The following is a 16,198-nucleotide window of genomic DNA, read 5'->3' as shown; positions in this document are numbered from 1 at the left end:
TTAACTTTTATGTAGATAAGTGAAGTGGTATATAGGTTTTTTGCTTATTTTGGTGTCAGTGTTATGCTAGCATTGTAAAATAAGTCAGATGCCTCTAACCTTTTCCTGTGGCCTGGAAATATTTTATAAAATGGGAATTATATATCCCTTAAATTTGTTAGAATTTGCTTATAAATTTTTCTAAAATTTTTATCATTTTGACGGATTTTTCTTCTTATTACCTTTCAATTTTCTAAGATGACTTTTTATATCCACTTAACCCATTTTTTAAAATATATTTTATTGATTTTTTTTACAGAGAGGAAGGGAGAGGGATAGAGAGTTAGAAACATCAATGAGAGAGAAACATTGATCAGCTGCCTCCTGCATACTCCCTACTGGGGATGTGCCCGCAACCAAGGTACATGCCCTTGACCAGAATTGAACCTGGGACCTTGAGTCCACAGGCTGATACTCTATCCACTGAGCCAAACTGGTTAGGGCCATTTAAGCAATTTTGATTATTTATGTTTTTCTGGAAAAATGTCGTTATATGTAGGTTTTCAATTTTATGTGTGTATATAACATGCTCTTCTGTTATGATACCTTTAATAGCCTAACTTATTTATTTTTTAATTCTCACACAAGAATGTGTTTTCATTAATATTTTTGAGAGAGGGATGGAGGGAGGGGGAAAAAGAGAGAGAGAGAGAGAGAGAGAGAGAGAGAGAGAGAGAGACATCAAACAATTGCCTCCCATACACTGCAACTGAGGACCTAATCCATAACCTAGGTATGTGGTCTGACTGGGAATGGAATCCACAACCTTTTAGTGTACAGGATGACACCCCAACCAACTGAGCCACCCAGCCAGGGCCCTTTAATAACTTAATATTATTTATTTTGTCTTGTCTACCACCTTTAAAAAAAATCACACTTGCCAAAGTTTTAGGTGTTTATTGATCTTTTATTTTCCAGATTCTGCAAGTTTATGAACAAAAGATAAACTATTCATCAGCAAATAGCAAAATTAGGTAAACATAATACAAAATTAATGACATACATTTTAGAGTAAAGGAATTAATAAACTAATACTCACTACTGAGAATACACCCTCCACCACTACCAAACAAAAGAGACCACCTGTTTGATGATCATATCATGTAATTTTGCTATCATGTCTTTATAAGCAGCTGTTGTTGCTAAAACCAGATTTTCTTTAGCTCATGCTGCCTTCATTTTTTTGAGGCCTGGAACTTTTTGAGGCCCTTTGGCTCAAGATGGAGGCATAGTTCTTACTACAAATAAAAAAATGGCTTTTTTCATTATGGATAAATTTTTTTTCACCCTAGTCCTGTTTCTTTTTTTTCTGATTTGTCCTCAAACAATTTTTTTAAAATTACATTTCAATGAAAACTGATATAGTGTCTCTGGCACCAGGGATAGCTATAAAATTCAATTAATATAGTGATTTTCAACCTTTGTTTAGCTCATGGCACACATAAACTAATTACTAAAATTCCGTGGCACATTAAAAAATATATTTTTTTGCCAATCTGACAAACATTAGTTATAATTTTGATTGATTTACAAAATAATAACAATTATTATTATTACCTACCTTTTTTACTCCAAAGTGACATTTATTTTTTTGGCTTTATATGGTACTAGAGGCCCAGTGCACAAAAATTTGTGCACTCAGGGGGGTCCCTCAGCCCAGCCTATGCCCTCTTGCAGTCTGGGACCCCTCGGAAGATGTCCCTGGGGGATTGGGCCCAAGCTGGCAGTCAGACATCCCTCTGGCAGCCCGGCAGCCCTCGGGGGATGTCCACTTACCAGCAGGGAGCAGACCTAAGCTGCAGTCAGACATCCTTAGTGCTGCTGAGGAGGCGAAAGAGGCTTCCGCCACCACTGCTGTGCTGGCAGCCATCAGCCTGGCTTCTGGCTGAGCAGAGCTCCCCCTGTGGGAGCGCACTGACCACCAGGGGACAGCTCCTGTATTGAGCATCTGCCCCCTAGTGGTCAGTGTGTGTCTTAGTGACCAGTCATTCCCAGTAGTTCTGCTGTTAGGGTCAATTTTCATATTACCCTTTTATTATATAGGATGAATGTATTTCTTGCTCATGTCACAGTCTAATGTGTGGCAACCAGAGTTAATATGTGCATTCAGTGTCACAAATTTCTTTCATCTTGGGGCTTTAATGTCTTCTGAGGCCTCAGAGCTCTTAACTGAAGCTTTGTGTTTGGATACTAATGAGGAAAGAGTAAAAGCATGGAGGACTTCATAGGTCATTTTATGGGAATAACCTGGAAGTGGTGCACATCAATGATACCCATATACCATTGGCCAGAACTTGGTGACATGCTTCCCTACCTGCACAGGGCTAAGAAATGAAATCTAGTAGGGTACTTGGGAGAAAGAGAACATAAAATAAAAATAAATCTCTTTTTTCAATTACCGTTTACATTTATTATTATTTTGTATTAATTTTAGGTGACCAGCATAGTGGTAAGACAATCATACAATTCAAAAAGGGCTCCCCTTGGTATTACCAGTACCTACCTGGCATTTATTAGCCTTTGAAATCAGCTTGGATTTTATAGGTCAATTTTAAAGTTTTTTAAAATTTTCTATTTTGTTAATTTCCGCTTTTATCTTTATTAAATTTCTTCTGATTTCTTTAGTTAGCCTATTTTCATTTTCTATGTAAGGCTAATGTTAAGGTAGGCAAAGGTGGGCAAAGATTGTTAACATAAATGCGCAAACATTTCTTTCTAACATCTAGACTTAACCAGTATCTCTAATATTCCTGAGAACAAAAAAAAAGAGGCTCAGCATACTTTCATTTTCCCCTGCTCCCTGGTAACTTTCATCTATTCCACCTTTTAACCATCATTAATATTATTTTAGTATTTATGTCCAACTGGTTATATTTTAAAATGTAAATATTAATATTTGCATATTTTTAAAATAGTGAACATTTATTTGTACTTATTGTATTTTATTCCTTTCGTTGCTATCCATTACTTCTTTTACTTTTTTTTTATCTCATTCCTTCCTCCTGGGTTTCTTCTGATTAATATTGGTTTATATTGTCCAGCAGTTCTTTCAGACAGAATCTTGAGATAGTAAACTTCAAAGTTCCTTTTGATTCTAAAAATGTCTTTATTTCTGCCTCTCAAATAATAGTTTGGCTGGGTATAGAATTCTATCTTCAAAGTTATATTTTCTTTAGAATGTTGAAGATACTATTCTATTGTCTTGTATCCTGGGTTGCTCACATGGAGTCCGATGTCTTATTTCTTTTGACTCAGACAGCTTTTTAAGATTTTTCTCTTTATTCTTGATGTTCACAAATTTTGTCACAATATATCTAGAGGGGGTGTTTGTGTATGTGTGTGTTTCATCTTTAATTTAACCTCTAGCCAAGAGGATCTTTAAAGTCCTAAGAAAATTTCCCATAGTATTTCCTTAAATGCTGCCTTTCCCCCCAGTTTCCTATATTTCATACTTCTGGAAGTACTTTTAAACAAATTTTAGGACCTCTGTGTCGTCTATGTATCTCAAATCTCCCACTTTCCATGTCTTAATCTGTGCTCCCAATATCTAGCTTTGTGTTGTGGTATCCTCCAATGGGAGCTCATCTGCTTTCTGTTTTTTAGGCATTTCTGACAGTGTCTAGTCTACCACAGAGTGTACTTTTCTTTCCAGTTATCTTATGCAACTTTTCCTGTGGTCTCTAAGGATTTGGAGTGAAGGGTATACGCATGGGTGAGAGGTATAAACAGTGATCAGTTTTCCAATTTAAAAACCTTTTGAAGTTGTGCAATATTTGTTAATCACACTCATTAGCTATAAAGCAGGACCAGATTGGGATTTGACAAAGCAGGTGGAGCAGAAGAATAGGATGATGAGCTTGAGGTGTTCATGAATCTTGTATTTGGTATGGTGAGCTGTGAAGACCTGGCTGTGGTGGGATTGAAGAACAGACACACGGAGACTGAGAAGCTGTTAACTCGAGTCCATGACAGTAGGGCCAGTGGTAACAAGAACAGGACAGGTGACAATAGTTTAGCAAATATAACATGTCAGTAGACAAATCAGAGTGCATTTCTTTATGTGGAGTATCTGATTTTATACTGATTCTTCACATGATGATGAAGCAAAATATAGCTTGTTTTCTTTCTTTCTCAGAATCTTAGATTTTGGTACACTCTTCATGTAAGACTAGTTTTGTGATTTTAGACCTTTATAATCCACACATGCCTTAGGTTGAAATAATCTACCTACATAGTTGGAGCAATTTCAAGACATTTATGAATATTCATCTGACCATAGTAAAATGCTATTACCCATCAAAATGGGTTTTTCTTATCTAGTTACTATATATTTCCCCACACATGTAGCCATGTTGTTGTCCAGAAAGATATGAATTTATTGAAATAAATGTCAGTATCCCCCAATTACATGTTTTTCAATTTGTATTAGAATTAAAGTATCAGGAAACATCATATATAGAAAGCAAATTAGAAGACTCTGTATTGAGACTTGGAGCATTTTGTTATTATAAAATTACAGGGCTTCCAGCAATTATTACTTAACATTTCAACATTTTACACTGTTTTTTATAACCCTATATTGATAGTTTAAAAATAGAGAAGAAATAGGTTTGTTAGCCCACACAATTTAGATAAACTGGTGGAAGGAAATGGCACGTGAATTAGAAAGTATAACTAGTCTTCAGATATTGAATGGAAGAGGTCTTTGAAATTCAAATTGAGATCAGCTACTGTAGATCAGGAATGAGCAAAGTAGTCATCCCAGAGATATTTAAACTTAACCCTCAATGTCTCACATATAGCGGGAATCTCAGTTGGTTAAAGCTGCTACATTATGCCTGAAACAGGAGTAAAGGTGTGAGGAAGAGGGTGCTAGGAATCAATACTTCATCATACTGAGTTATCATCTTTGTAAGAATAAACATAAGTACCAAGTAGGTTTAAGTACTGTATGAAATAAGAAATTGCAAACTGAAAAAATGGTAACTCCTTTGTTAGTACTATTAAAAATGATGATAATTATAGTCATAGTCAGTTGAGTACTTGCTAAATGCCTACCACAGTGCTACTTAGCTTCTACACATTATCCTTCATTATTAAAACAATCTGGCGAAATAAATATGATACATTTCTTTATATAGGATTAAAAGAATTGGAAAGCTAAATTAACATCTGGTGAATTTCACCAGAATAAGCAAATAATGTGAATAATTTGGACCTAAATTTTAAAAAGATAATTCTGCTTTAGCAGTGTGGAGTGAAAGTGGGAGGATGAAGGTTGTATTTTTATTTCTTTACTATGAGTTTTTATTATTTTTTTTCTAGTTCTACTGGGTTTTACTCTCTTCAGTTTTTAGAAACAGTAAGACTGAAACTGACAAAGGGAAAATTAGTTTGGTTACTAGTTCTGGTTTATAAAGACTTGCTTTATAACAAGATTTACACAAAGAAATTATACCAATAGTGAAATAAGTAGCCACCTTTACCAAAATGAAGTTGCTCATCTTTGCAGACAAGTCACAATTAACTAATGGTTGGCACATTCAGAGGGATTAAGTTGCATAAAATATCTGTGAAATCATGACTGTGTACTGCCAGCGACTAGATTAGCTTTTCAAAATGATTTGATTAGGACACACATTGTAATGTAAATGTAATAACATAGAGAATGTGTTAAGTGCTTTAAAATACATGTTATTTTGCACTAGGCCATTAGCCAAACCATTTTATGCTTTTGTTCTTATACCTTGAATATCACACTTGTATAAAAGCAAAGTAATTTTTCCTTTTCAAAGGCTGTTGCTATGTAATCTTAACTTCGACGCAGATAAAACAACAAAGAATTATCAGCCAAAAAAGAAGGATAAAAAATGTAGCCCAAAGAATTATGCAAGATGTCTGTAACTTAAATTAAACCAAAGAAAGGACCATTCCCATAATTATATTTCAAGAAAACATTCAAGTAAAGCAGTAATTTTAATTTCCCCCGAGTTTAAATTTACATTTAGGCTTCTTCTCATAAAAAAATTGAACACACAAACAGAATTTTTTTTTTAATCATACATACTATATACATAAAGACCACAGGGTTTCTACTTTCTGTAAATAATGACTCTGTCACAGAGGGGAGGTAGATATTTGAAATAAAAGTAATGCATTGGAATGATTAACAGTCCTCTGAAGGACACATGATTCCCTCCGTAATCACCATGGGTCTTTTTTGTCTCCACAGAGCATCTGTACAACCACCACTGCATTTTTGCACTTTTTCTTCTTGGCTTCATTCTGTTGGGTTTTGACGGAGGCTTGGCAGTCATATATGGCTGTAACTGGAAAAATTAGAACACGGCTTATAAGGAAACGCTTTTTGTGCCTTGGATGGGGTAAGCATGATAATAAACCCTTTCGTGATCTTGTTACGATGACTTTGAATACTTATATAATAAAGCAATAGAGTATAATTATTCTAAGACTACTTTAATTTGTATGTAATTTGATATATGGAAGTGGAAATATATGAAGTTGGCCATTTTTTAACATTCTTTAGGCATTTGGAACTGTAACAAGGAATACATATTGGATGACTACATAAATAGCTGGTAATCATCAGTGAGTAGTGTAAAATGAGGCCTGAGGTACCTACAGGCTGGGAAAAGTAGTGTTCTATGCTGATATGTTCTGAAAGTGCAAAATCTTTTAAAATGTTCAGGGCTCAAGGTCATGTACACTAGTCAAGTACGTCCCACAAGAAAACTCTGAGGAATTCATTCCAAGAGCACTCAGAACTATTAAAGACTACAGCTATTCACCTCACAGGGAAAAACCCACTTAGAGATTGAATGAAACCTCATGTATAGTCAGTTGGGGCCTCAAAGGAAAAGCAAAATTGTTGACAAACTGAGAATTAATTAATTCTTTGCCATCTTTAATAGGAAATTTTTTTTCTTAAATTGTCTTATGAATTAGACATCTTGAAAGTCTATGCATTTCATAGGGTCAATTCTAATGTTTAATTAAAATTTATTAATTTGTTTAGTTTAAGAAACTAGTTTTAGAAAAATCCCAAGATGTTTGCTTTGAGTTTCAAAAGACTTACACTAAAAACACTGAGAACTTGGGATCAAATATTCAACAAATACTGAATATACCAGAGACTGGAGAATAGGATGCTTGAGGGAGCCTGGAAAACTACAAATAAGTGGATTTATTACAATACCAGAATAAATCATGCTGGGAAAAATAGGATCAAGAACACTTAAGGATTATCCATCAGGTTTCAGCAAGGGTCTGTCTTGTCTGATAAATGTATTCAGGCTCTTTGTCCTAATAGAATAAATGAGAATGCCTTTAAGAAATTAGAAAATGTATTCTACTTACACTTTCATAAAATTTTTGTCTGGATTTCATGTCAAAGGCCTTTCAAAGTTGGACTGGTATTGAATTTTTTCATCAACTAGTACCATAGATCCAAGACATATAGGTTGCAGTTAAGAAGACTTTCCTTGAAGTGGCGATTGTTAGGATTGGCAACTACCTTATTTAATAGCATTACCAAAGATCTTAAGGGTAGGTTTTAGCTGGTCTCCAAGTTTAGAGCTAGTATTAAATGACTCTGGGTAGCAAAAGTGCTAAACTGATGGTGCTAAATTATCCGGAAGCCTGTGAATGGGCAGAATGGTGGCATACGAGTTTTATTAAGTCAAAGTAAATTTAGAAAAAAAATTAAAAATCTAAATTGTATAGGAGGAAGAATATTAATTCTTTAGCTATGACCCAAGAGAATGTTTTTTCCTAATGAAATTTTTCTAGTTAATTAAAAAAAGTCAACTGATGACATGGCATATTATGATTTAATTATTTATATACTAGAGGCCCAATGCACGAAAATTCATGCAAGAGTAAGCCTTCCTTTCCCCAGCTGCCAGCATAGGCTTCCCTCCAGAACCTGGGACCCGGGCTGCTTCCCTCCTCCAGCTGCTGGCAGGCACCCAGGACCCGGGTTGGCTTCCCTCAGGCCACCTGCAGGCACCTGGGACCTGGATTGGCTTCCCTTGGGCCCGGCTTGGTCAGGAAAGATGTCTGGAAGATGTCTGGTCTAATTAGCATATTACCCATTACCCTTTTAATATATATATATATATATATATATATATATATAGAGAGAGAGAGAGAGAGAGAGAGAGAGAGAGACCAGTATTTGTTTAAAAATATGGTGTGTCCCTTGAGGTGCTCTTCATAGTTCTTGTCATTAAATCTCATGAAGGAATATGATGCCACTTGAAAAGACTCAGAAGACAATAGCAGGAAGGGGGGAAATGATAGGGAGAGAAAAAAGATAGATGAAGAGAATGCAAGAAGGTGGTTAGATGATAGATTTTACAATCATGGTCTTTCAGAAAAGAAGGCATGGCCAAAACTTAAAAAAAAAGAATATAAACAACATAGATTAGACTAAGCTCTCTTTACCAAAACATAGGGAGGTTCCATTGAACTTGAGTAAGGTAGATTCATATAGACATAACTAAAAGATGTTAGGTCAAAATTGGTGCAGGTATGCAGGCAAGTGAATTCCAAGAGGAACTGAGAATGCATGGAGTGATACCTATCCGGAGGTCTGTGAAACTGGCATATATTTTCTGATCTTCATTCATGATTATTAAAGGGGAATAATCAGAAAGCACAAAAATAATTAGTTAGGGCCCTTAATCTGGTTCCTACATTCTTGTTATTATAAGTAAAACATAAGGAATTAAGTGATAAGATTCACTTTGGTTGTGGATCAAAATGTGGCCAACTGAATGTTCTACTACTGTGATATTCCAACACACCAGGACATCCTTTTTTTTTTTTTTTGCCTTTCTCATTTTATAACTATAATTTTTCTTTATAACAGTGTGAACCCCTAGGGGAAAAAATAACTTAAAAGATATACTAAATCTCTGTTATTAGTTTCTTTTAAACTCATGTCAAATGTGGTGGTAACCTAGCAACATCAGAGAAAGTGCACTGAGTTAAAAACCCAGCTGTCACTCTCATAGTTTTGTAGTTGAAAGAAATTTTGTAATGGAAACATACCTTATGAAGTGATTCATCTATAGCTATTCCTCCGATTTAAGTATTCCAGTTTGTCCTAACTTTTCTCGAGCCAGTATGCACAGTGGTTGTGGCGTAGTGTGAAGTGTGACAATGTTTTTCTTACAGGTTTACCAGCATTAGTAGTGGCCACATCAGTAGGCTTCACCAGGACGAAAGGATATGGCACTGATCACTAGTAAGTCTATCCACAGTGATCAATCATGTTTATAGTTAAATAAATCATCAGTGACGCCTTTGGTATGAATCTGGTCTTTGAAAGGCATTGCATTGGGGGTGGGGAAAGAAGTAGGATTATGGATGATATGATTCCAAATTTCAAGGAGCTTTTGATTAAAACCAAATACAGTACAATGAGTAATGTTATCAGCTTGAAGATTAATTTACACAAAAACATAGTAGAAATTTAATGGCAATCTCAGAAACGGCAAACTGAAGTGTTCTATCAGATGAAGGACTTTTTTCTCCAGGTATTTCATTTTTAAAAATTAACATTAAATTGTCAGGTTCAAAGTGGGAAAGCAGAATTTTATCCATATGCTGTATGATAAAGAACAGTAACTAAATGTAGACTTTGAATGCTCACATGAACATACATTTGTGTTATGAATATATATATATATATATATAATATATATATATATATATATAATTCCTAGATTGAAAATGTTAATTGGGGTATAATTTACATAGAGTAACATTTACCCTATTAGGTTTAGAGTTCTGTGAGTTTTAACAAATGCCAAAGTCATGTAACCACCACCACAACCAATATAGAAGTTTATTGTGAGAACTAATATCGAACAAGTTATTATTAAATTGTTGTTAATTTTGAAGGCAGCATGTCAATTCTGTGGACTGAAATTAACATTGAAAAGGTGGGTGAAATGGTGGGCAGACCCTTTACATCAGCAGTGACTAGTAGGTCCCTCATGCTTTCCTCCTTTGACTCTCCTGGATTTTGCACGTGCAGATGAAGAGAGGTTAGGGTATCAATGCTGCAGCATTGTTCAGAATTCTTATTTCACTTTCCCATTTCTTCATGAAACCTTGCAAAGCCTCCATTATGAGCCCCATGTCCTCCTCAGGTACCTATGCTGTGAGAGAATGAAATGTTTTTATATAACTGGGTTACCACGTTCCTATCAATGCAAACCTATGTCTCTTGGTTAATTTAATAATCAAAGCTTATCTTTAGTAAATTTTCTCAGTAGTTTAGGGAAAAAGTAAAACTAGAAGAGAAAAAATCATGGAAACTGTAAATTACCTGTTTGCTGTAATGATGGCTTTTAAATCAGTTTCGCCCAGTATCTCAATGGCCTCAAGGAGGATTGGGTAAATGGCATGTCTGACACTAAAGACACACTCTTCTTGCTTAAAAGTATATTGGAAAGATTCTATAATGGATAGAAAGCAGCATTTTACAAAACTTAATAGTCACCTTTGTACTGGAAGTCAATATAAAAATCTCACAGCAAGAGTAATGTCTCTAAAATGCTTTAACTGCCTGAAAGGCCTTATGATAAAAGTTTTTTTTTCCATGAGAGGTATATATCATTTCTCACTCATGAATTGCTCTAATTTTAGCTTCTTCCACATCTTTGCTCTGTGTGTGTGTGTGTGTGTATTAGAAAGCTTTGAAACTTGCCAAAATTCCAAGGCTAAGTGTGTAATTCAAGTTATTTGCATCACACTCCATGGCTGACACTTATCACTAATGTTTGTTAGTTTCTATCTGATGTTATTTCCAGCTGCTGGCTCTCTCTTGAAGGTGGACTACTCTACGCGTTTGTAGGACCTGCAGCTGCCGTTGTCCTGGTAAACATCAAAATCACCTTATTTTGTTTTCTTAGCCAAGAAAGACTAAAGACTAAAATTCATTGAATTTTAAAGTTCAATGAATTGTTATTTAAATTTGAATATCAACTGCCATTCAGTCCTTTATTACTCTAAAATATTCTTATCTTGAAGACTGAAGAATATAAAATGTGGGAGTATGGGATTTCTCTCACAGTAATTTCTTATTTGTGAAATGTTTGAGTAAGTTTTAACAAAGTCTTCTTTAATGTATAGAATTTCATCTATGATCTTTTCACCTTTATACTATTCTGTTTGATCTACATAGTTATTAAGATCTCTTAATCTTCATAACTGCTGCTGCTATCAAATATCAATGAGAAAATACATATATTCCTGTACCAGAGTTTCCCAACCTTAGTCTGCAGACATTTCAGATCAGCTATTTCTTTGTTGTGGGACTGTCCTGTGTGTTTTAGGATGTTCAGCAGCCTCACTGGCCTCTACCTACTAGATGCCAATAGTACCTGACCCCCAGTTGAACAATCAGAAATATTCATTTCAACCAGACATTTCCCAATATTTCTGGGGGTAAAAACCACCCCTACTTGAGAATCCCTGCCATATATTGTGCATGAGGATTTAAAATTTTTCTCTTTGGAATTACAAAATAATTCCTATACGTGTTTAATTATAGGAACATGAAAAATTCCTACCAATTTGCCTTTCTCTCTCTCTGATTTTATTGATTACAAATCTTTCTTGTCCAATAAGTCTTTGGAAAATCTAAGAGAGTAAAGAAATGGTCTGAATTAAATACAAAGATTCATATGCTATGCAGTTGGATCCCTTTGGTTTATTGAACAACTCATTCAATAAATTGGAAGCTAGCAACATCTTTCTTAATAACTCTATGTGACTTTTTATTCCTTTAAAGTTTGCTCTCCACTAAACTATACAGAAGCTATTAGCAGAAACTATTGATATTTCACAAGAGAAACAAAATCTAGGCATGGGTGTTAAAGAAGAGCATAGGGAACTGAAACTGTTAGATACATTTTTGTCTGATGCATTGAATTTTTATTTAATCACTGGAATTATATTCCTAAATTACTAGGTTAATATATGCATGACCTTAAAATGAAGAAACAAAGGGTATGTGTATACTTGAAAGACCAAATTGTGGGTTTTGGGGTGGTGATGAATCTCCCCATGATTAAATTGGAAATTAATAGAATCCATGAAATACACTTTTTCTCTTAGTTCAGATAATGAGAAGATCAGACCCTTGATTAAATGGTATCTTGTCAGGAAGTTATGAGAGTGACACTTCCTAAGTCCTTCCTAACAGGTGCTTTGGATCTTTCCTATACCAGCAGTTGAACAGATTTCAACTTTATATTTCATTTGGACAAAGTGTATTAAAGGAAGTAGAATTTTTGTGTGTGTTTTTTTTCTTAACTAGTCATCCCGCTTGTGGAAAACTAGTTTCAATATAGTCTTCACCTATTTGCACCAAGATTCTGTTGATGGTGGAGGGTAAGGGGTAGGAAGGCAAAAAGAGGAAGTGTTTTTCCTTGATTATCTTGGTTTCAGTTTGGGCCTGGATTCCTTGATCAGGAAGTGAGTAGGTTAGAGAACCTTGGGTGTGCCTTATGACGAGCTGCTACAAATAGACCACAGCTGTCTCAGCAGCTTTTTACTATTTTGCTTAAGAGAGAAACGTGTGTGATTTCATTTCACCTGTATTTAAATCCCTTTAAGTGAGAGTCAGAGTCTTAGAAATGCTGAGAAGTGTTGAATAAGGCACATTATGGGAAGTGGTATTAGCATCCATCTTTTAAAGGATCCTGGTGAGTTGAACATGCTTTCTCCTTTGTCTTGAAAAGCACTGTGCACCAAAATGCTGCCCACCCCACAGGAGAAGTAGGAAATTAGTCATTCTGTTCTCCCTGCTGGGGGCAATGACAAGTCCTTAGCACCTTTGGCAGCCTCACACTGTGAGACTCTAAACCTTTTGACTCTCAGGCATAGGGTAAAACTCATTTAGCCAATTGACTTTATTCAGGGGTGACTCAGAAAGAAGAATGCCAGATTGTCCTAGTATGGCACCAATGAAAAGTTAGGCAATTGAATGTTCATCTACTTAGTGTTAACTACAAAACAGGGAAATAAAATGTACCTACTGTACTTTAAAACTTGAGAGTAACACACCACTGTTATATTGTTCCAGATTCCTTTATACACTTATGCATATTGGAGAAGGGCTTCCTAGTGTGAGTCATTAAAGGAGGGTTTTCAGGAGAAACAGGGACCCGATTCCCTTCATTATCATTGAAAGGTCAACCTTTGTTTCTGTTTGACAGGTCAACATGGTGATTGGCATTTTGGTATTTAATAAACTTGTTTCCAGAGATGGGATCCTAGATAAAAAGCTCAAACACAGAGCCGGGTAAGCTGCAATTGGTGGATTTTGAAGGTTCTTTACCAGTGAATCCCATACCCTTATTTCAGATCATCAACTGCATTTGACTGTGCCTTGAATTTTGTTCTTGATGAACAAATCTGTCTTGGTAGATCCTGCCATGCAAGTTTCCAATGTGCTATTCTTAAGTAATGTAGCCAAAATCTAAAAATTAAAAAGACCGTTAAGGAAATCTGGGTTTGTGGACATAGCCTGTGTGTAAGATAAGTAGATTATCTAGACTTAAAATACTTGTCCTTACGTGAGGACAAGTCACCTGGTTTTGGTCACAAGGGACAGGAGGGTAGACTGAACATAATGTCAGTATGAGACAATGCAATTGGGACAAGCAAACCTTAGCAGGGTGAAATAGTGCATTTTCTTTGATTAATTATATATATCAGAAAATTTTTTGAAATAACCATTTATGAAACATTCTCATTCTATATGACATTTTGATGATAACTTCCTGGAAAGAGACTTGTAATTTTCACTTGCACATTTTAACCATTTATAAAATTTAGAAAAGCATTTTATTGTTATTGGAATATCACCATATCTAATAACAATGACATTTTATAAACAGATTGATAGAAGATTTTAAGGTAATAGTATAAATGCATCATAAAAATTTGTAAAAGCCTAAAGAAGTATGAATGACTTTAAATTTCCTTTTGTATCTTTTATAGTTTATAGCTTTCTCCTTGCTGTTTATACCTTTATTCAAAATTTACCCCACAATTGTTCTGATTTCTTTAATAATTCATGATATTATTTAATAGTCATAGTATTTGATGAACAACTGGTGAGAATTTTAGGTCCTTTGTGTTTTTACAATCTATGTAATGATTTATAAGACAGTTCAGGCATTTTCCCTCTAGTAAAAGAATAGGTTTAATGGTTTTCAGTATAAAAATTTGATATCAGAACTGCAGTGGTGTAATAAAAACACCATTAGAGATTCCTCTCTGAGGGGGAATCACTTCCCTCTTAGAGACGTTTTGTTCACTTCAGACGAGTCTCCATGGAATCTTTAAATAGGCAGACTTGAACTCGTACAGACACTGAGCTTTCTATACTATTTGAACTTGGAGCTTTCACATTATTACTCTTGTTAGTCTGTCACATATGGTTGGAATTGGAGCAATTGCATCTCCAGTTATTTCTGTCTAGATTAATGATGTAAGAATAGATCAATCATACTGAGTACTGGGTATAGGAACTCAGTTCTGCCACTACTGGTACAAACTTGTATAATTTTTTTTTTAATTGTGGGGGTAGAGAAGTTAGTGATTAGGATAAAGCTTTGAAGTAGAAAAAACAACAACCATGTTTAGTACCTAGCTCTAGCTCTGCAATCTACTAGTTGTGTGTCTTTGGGCATGTTACTTACTACTCTTTCTGCCACAGTCTTCTCATCTATAAAGTGGCTCTTGCCTCATAATAGAGCATATGAATATAATGTGTATAAAGCATTCATTAGAGTATCTAGCAAATAGGAAGCTCTCTCTCAACAAATTGTAGGTATTGCTATGACAAATGACATGAGGACGCCAAGCTGGACAGGTTGTTTTCAAAAATCTGAGTTATATCAGTCACACTTCTATGATTCCACCATTCATGATATTGAGGCCAGAAAAAGAGATAAAGGTGGAAGAGGACATACAGGGATAAATAGTGATGGAAAAAATAAAACAATAAACCAAACAAACAAAAGAAAAAGATGAGATCATTAGGATGAGTATAATGGTAAGAGTATATTAAATTTCAGTCAGTATTTTCCTCATTTAATTACTTTATATGCAATATCTGGTTTGATTCACATAGCTCTTTGTAAGGGATAGCATAGGTTTAGGAGAAATGACAACATTGTCACATTACAAACTTAGAAATTAGCCATTTCGATCTATATATTAACCTTAAAATTTCCATCTCAAAACATATGATAAGAAGTTACATCTGTTTCCCTGATAAAACTGAGTCAAGCAGTGTTTTTCTGGTGCAAAGGCCACTACTGGAGAAATAGAAACGGTATTAAAAGCAGAATACTATTTACTGTCCACAGCAGAAAAAACAATTAACAAATTAATGACTTCAGGTTTAAAATTGTTTTCATCTGTAATATGAAATGCTGTTTTAGCTTAAGTATACATAGATTGACAGTTGTTCTCTATTCCAAAGTGTGATTTAAAGAACTGTTTAGAACATAGGAGTATTTGAAGCTAATTTTACTTCACAGAGAAAGCTCTGAGGGCAATAATAAAGACTTCAATTAAGAACAAATAATCAGAATTAACTGAAGAAACATTGAGCAGGAAGCTAATTGATTAACTTAACAATTGATCTCCCTAATTGTAAATATTGACCATTTTGGGTTGTTTGAAAATACATATATATTAAGCATTTATTTTGAATCAATTTCTCCTACCATTTTTTTCTATTTCTTTGTCCCTTTCTCTTTATGATCAGTTATTAGAAACTACCAAGAATATAGTTTATGTTCAGTGAGTATTTAAAACAGTCCTAGCTGGTTTTGCTCAGTGAATAGAGCATCAGCCTGCAGACTGAAGGGTCCTGGGTTTGATTCTGGTCAAGGGCACATGCCTGAATTGTGGGCTCAATCCCCAGTAGGGGGTGTGTAGGAGGCAGCCTATTGATGATTCTCATCATTGATGTTTCTATCTCTCCCTCTCCCTTCCTCTCTGAAATTAATAAAAATATATTTAAAAAAAGTAAAAATAAATAAAACATGAGTGAATGACTATGTAATAAATAATACAATAGCTTACAAGTTTTATAATATCC

The 16,198-nt window shown here is 34.8% G+C and overlaps 1 protein-coding gene across 5 annotated transcripts in view; it reads left to right on the top strand.

The window, feature by feature from the left end:
• ADGRB3 (adhesion G protein-coupled receptor B3) overlaps nt 1-16,198 on the top strand; it is a 699,707-nt gene that overhangs the window by 633,619 nt on the left and 49,890 nt on the right. For all 5 annotated transcript variants that reach the window (XM_070418313.1, XM_070418316.1, XM_070418315.1 and 2 more), the window contains 4 exons: nt 6,272-6,422; nt 9,241-9,310; nt 10,884-10,950; nt 13,296-13,381. In XM_070418313.1, the coding sequence (XP_070274414.1) occupies nt 6,272-6,422; nt 9,241-9,310; nt 10,884-10,950; nt 13,296-13,381 (374 nt within the window). The remainder of the gene's footprint in view (nt 1-6,271; nt 6,423-9,240; nt 9,311-10,883; nt 10,951-13,295; nt 13,382-16,198) is intronic.

Source organism: Myotis yumanensis, unplaced genomic scaffold (genome assembly GCF_028538775.1).
Source record: "Myotis yumanensis isolate MYYU_CA2020_CCGP unplaced genomic scaffold, mMyoYum1.0.hap1 SCAF_6, whole genome shotgun sequence".
NCBI classification, from domain to species: Eukaryota; Metazoa; Chordata; class Mammalia; order Chiroptera; family Vespertilionidae; genus Myotis; species Myotis yumanensis.
This window is presented reverse-complemented; position numbering and strand designations above follow the sequence as displayed.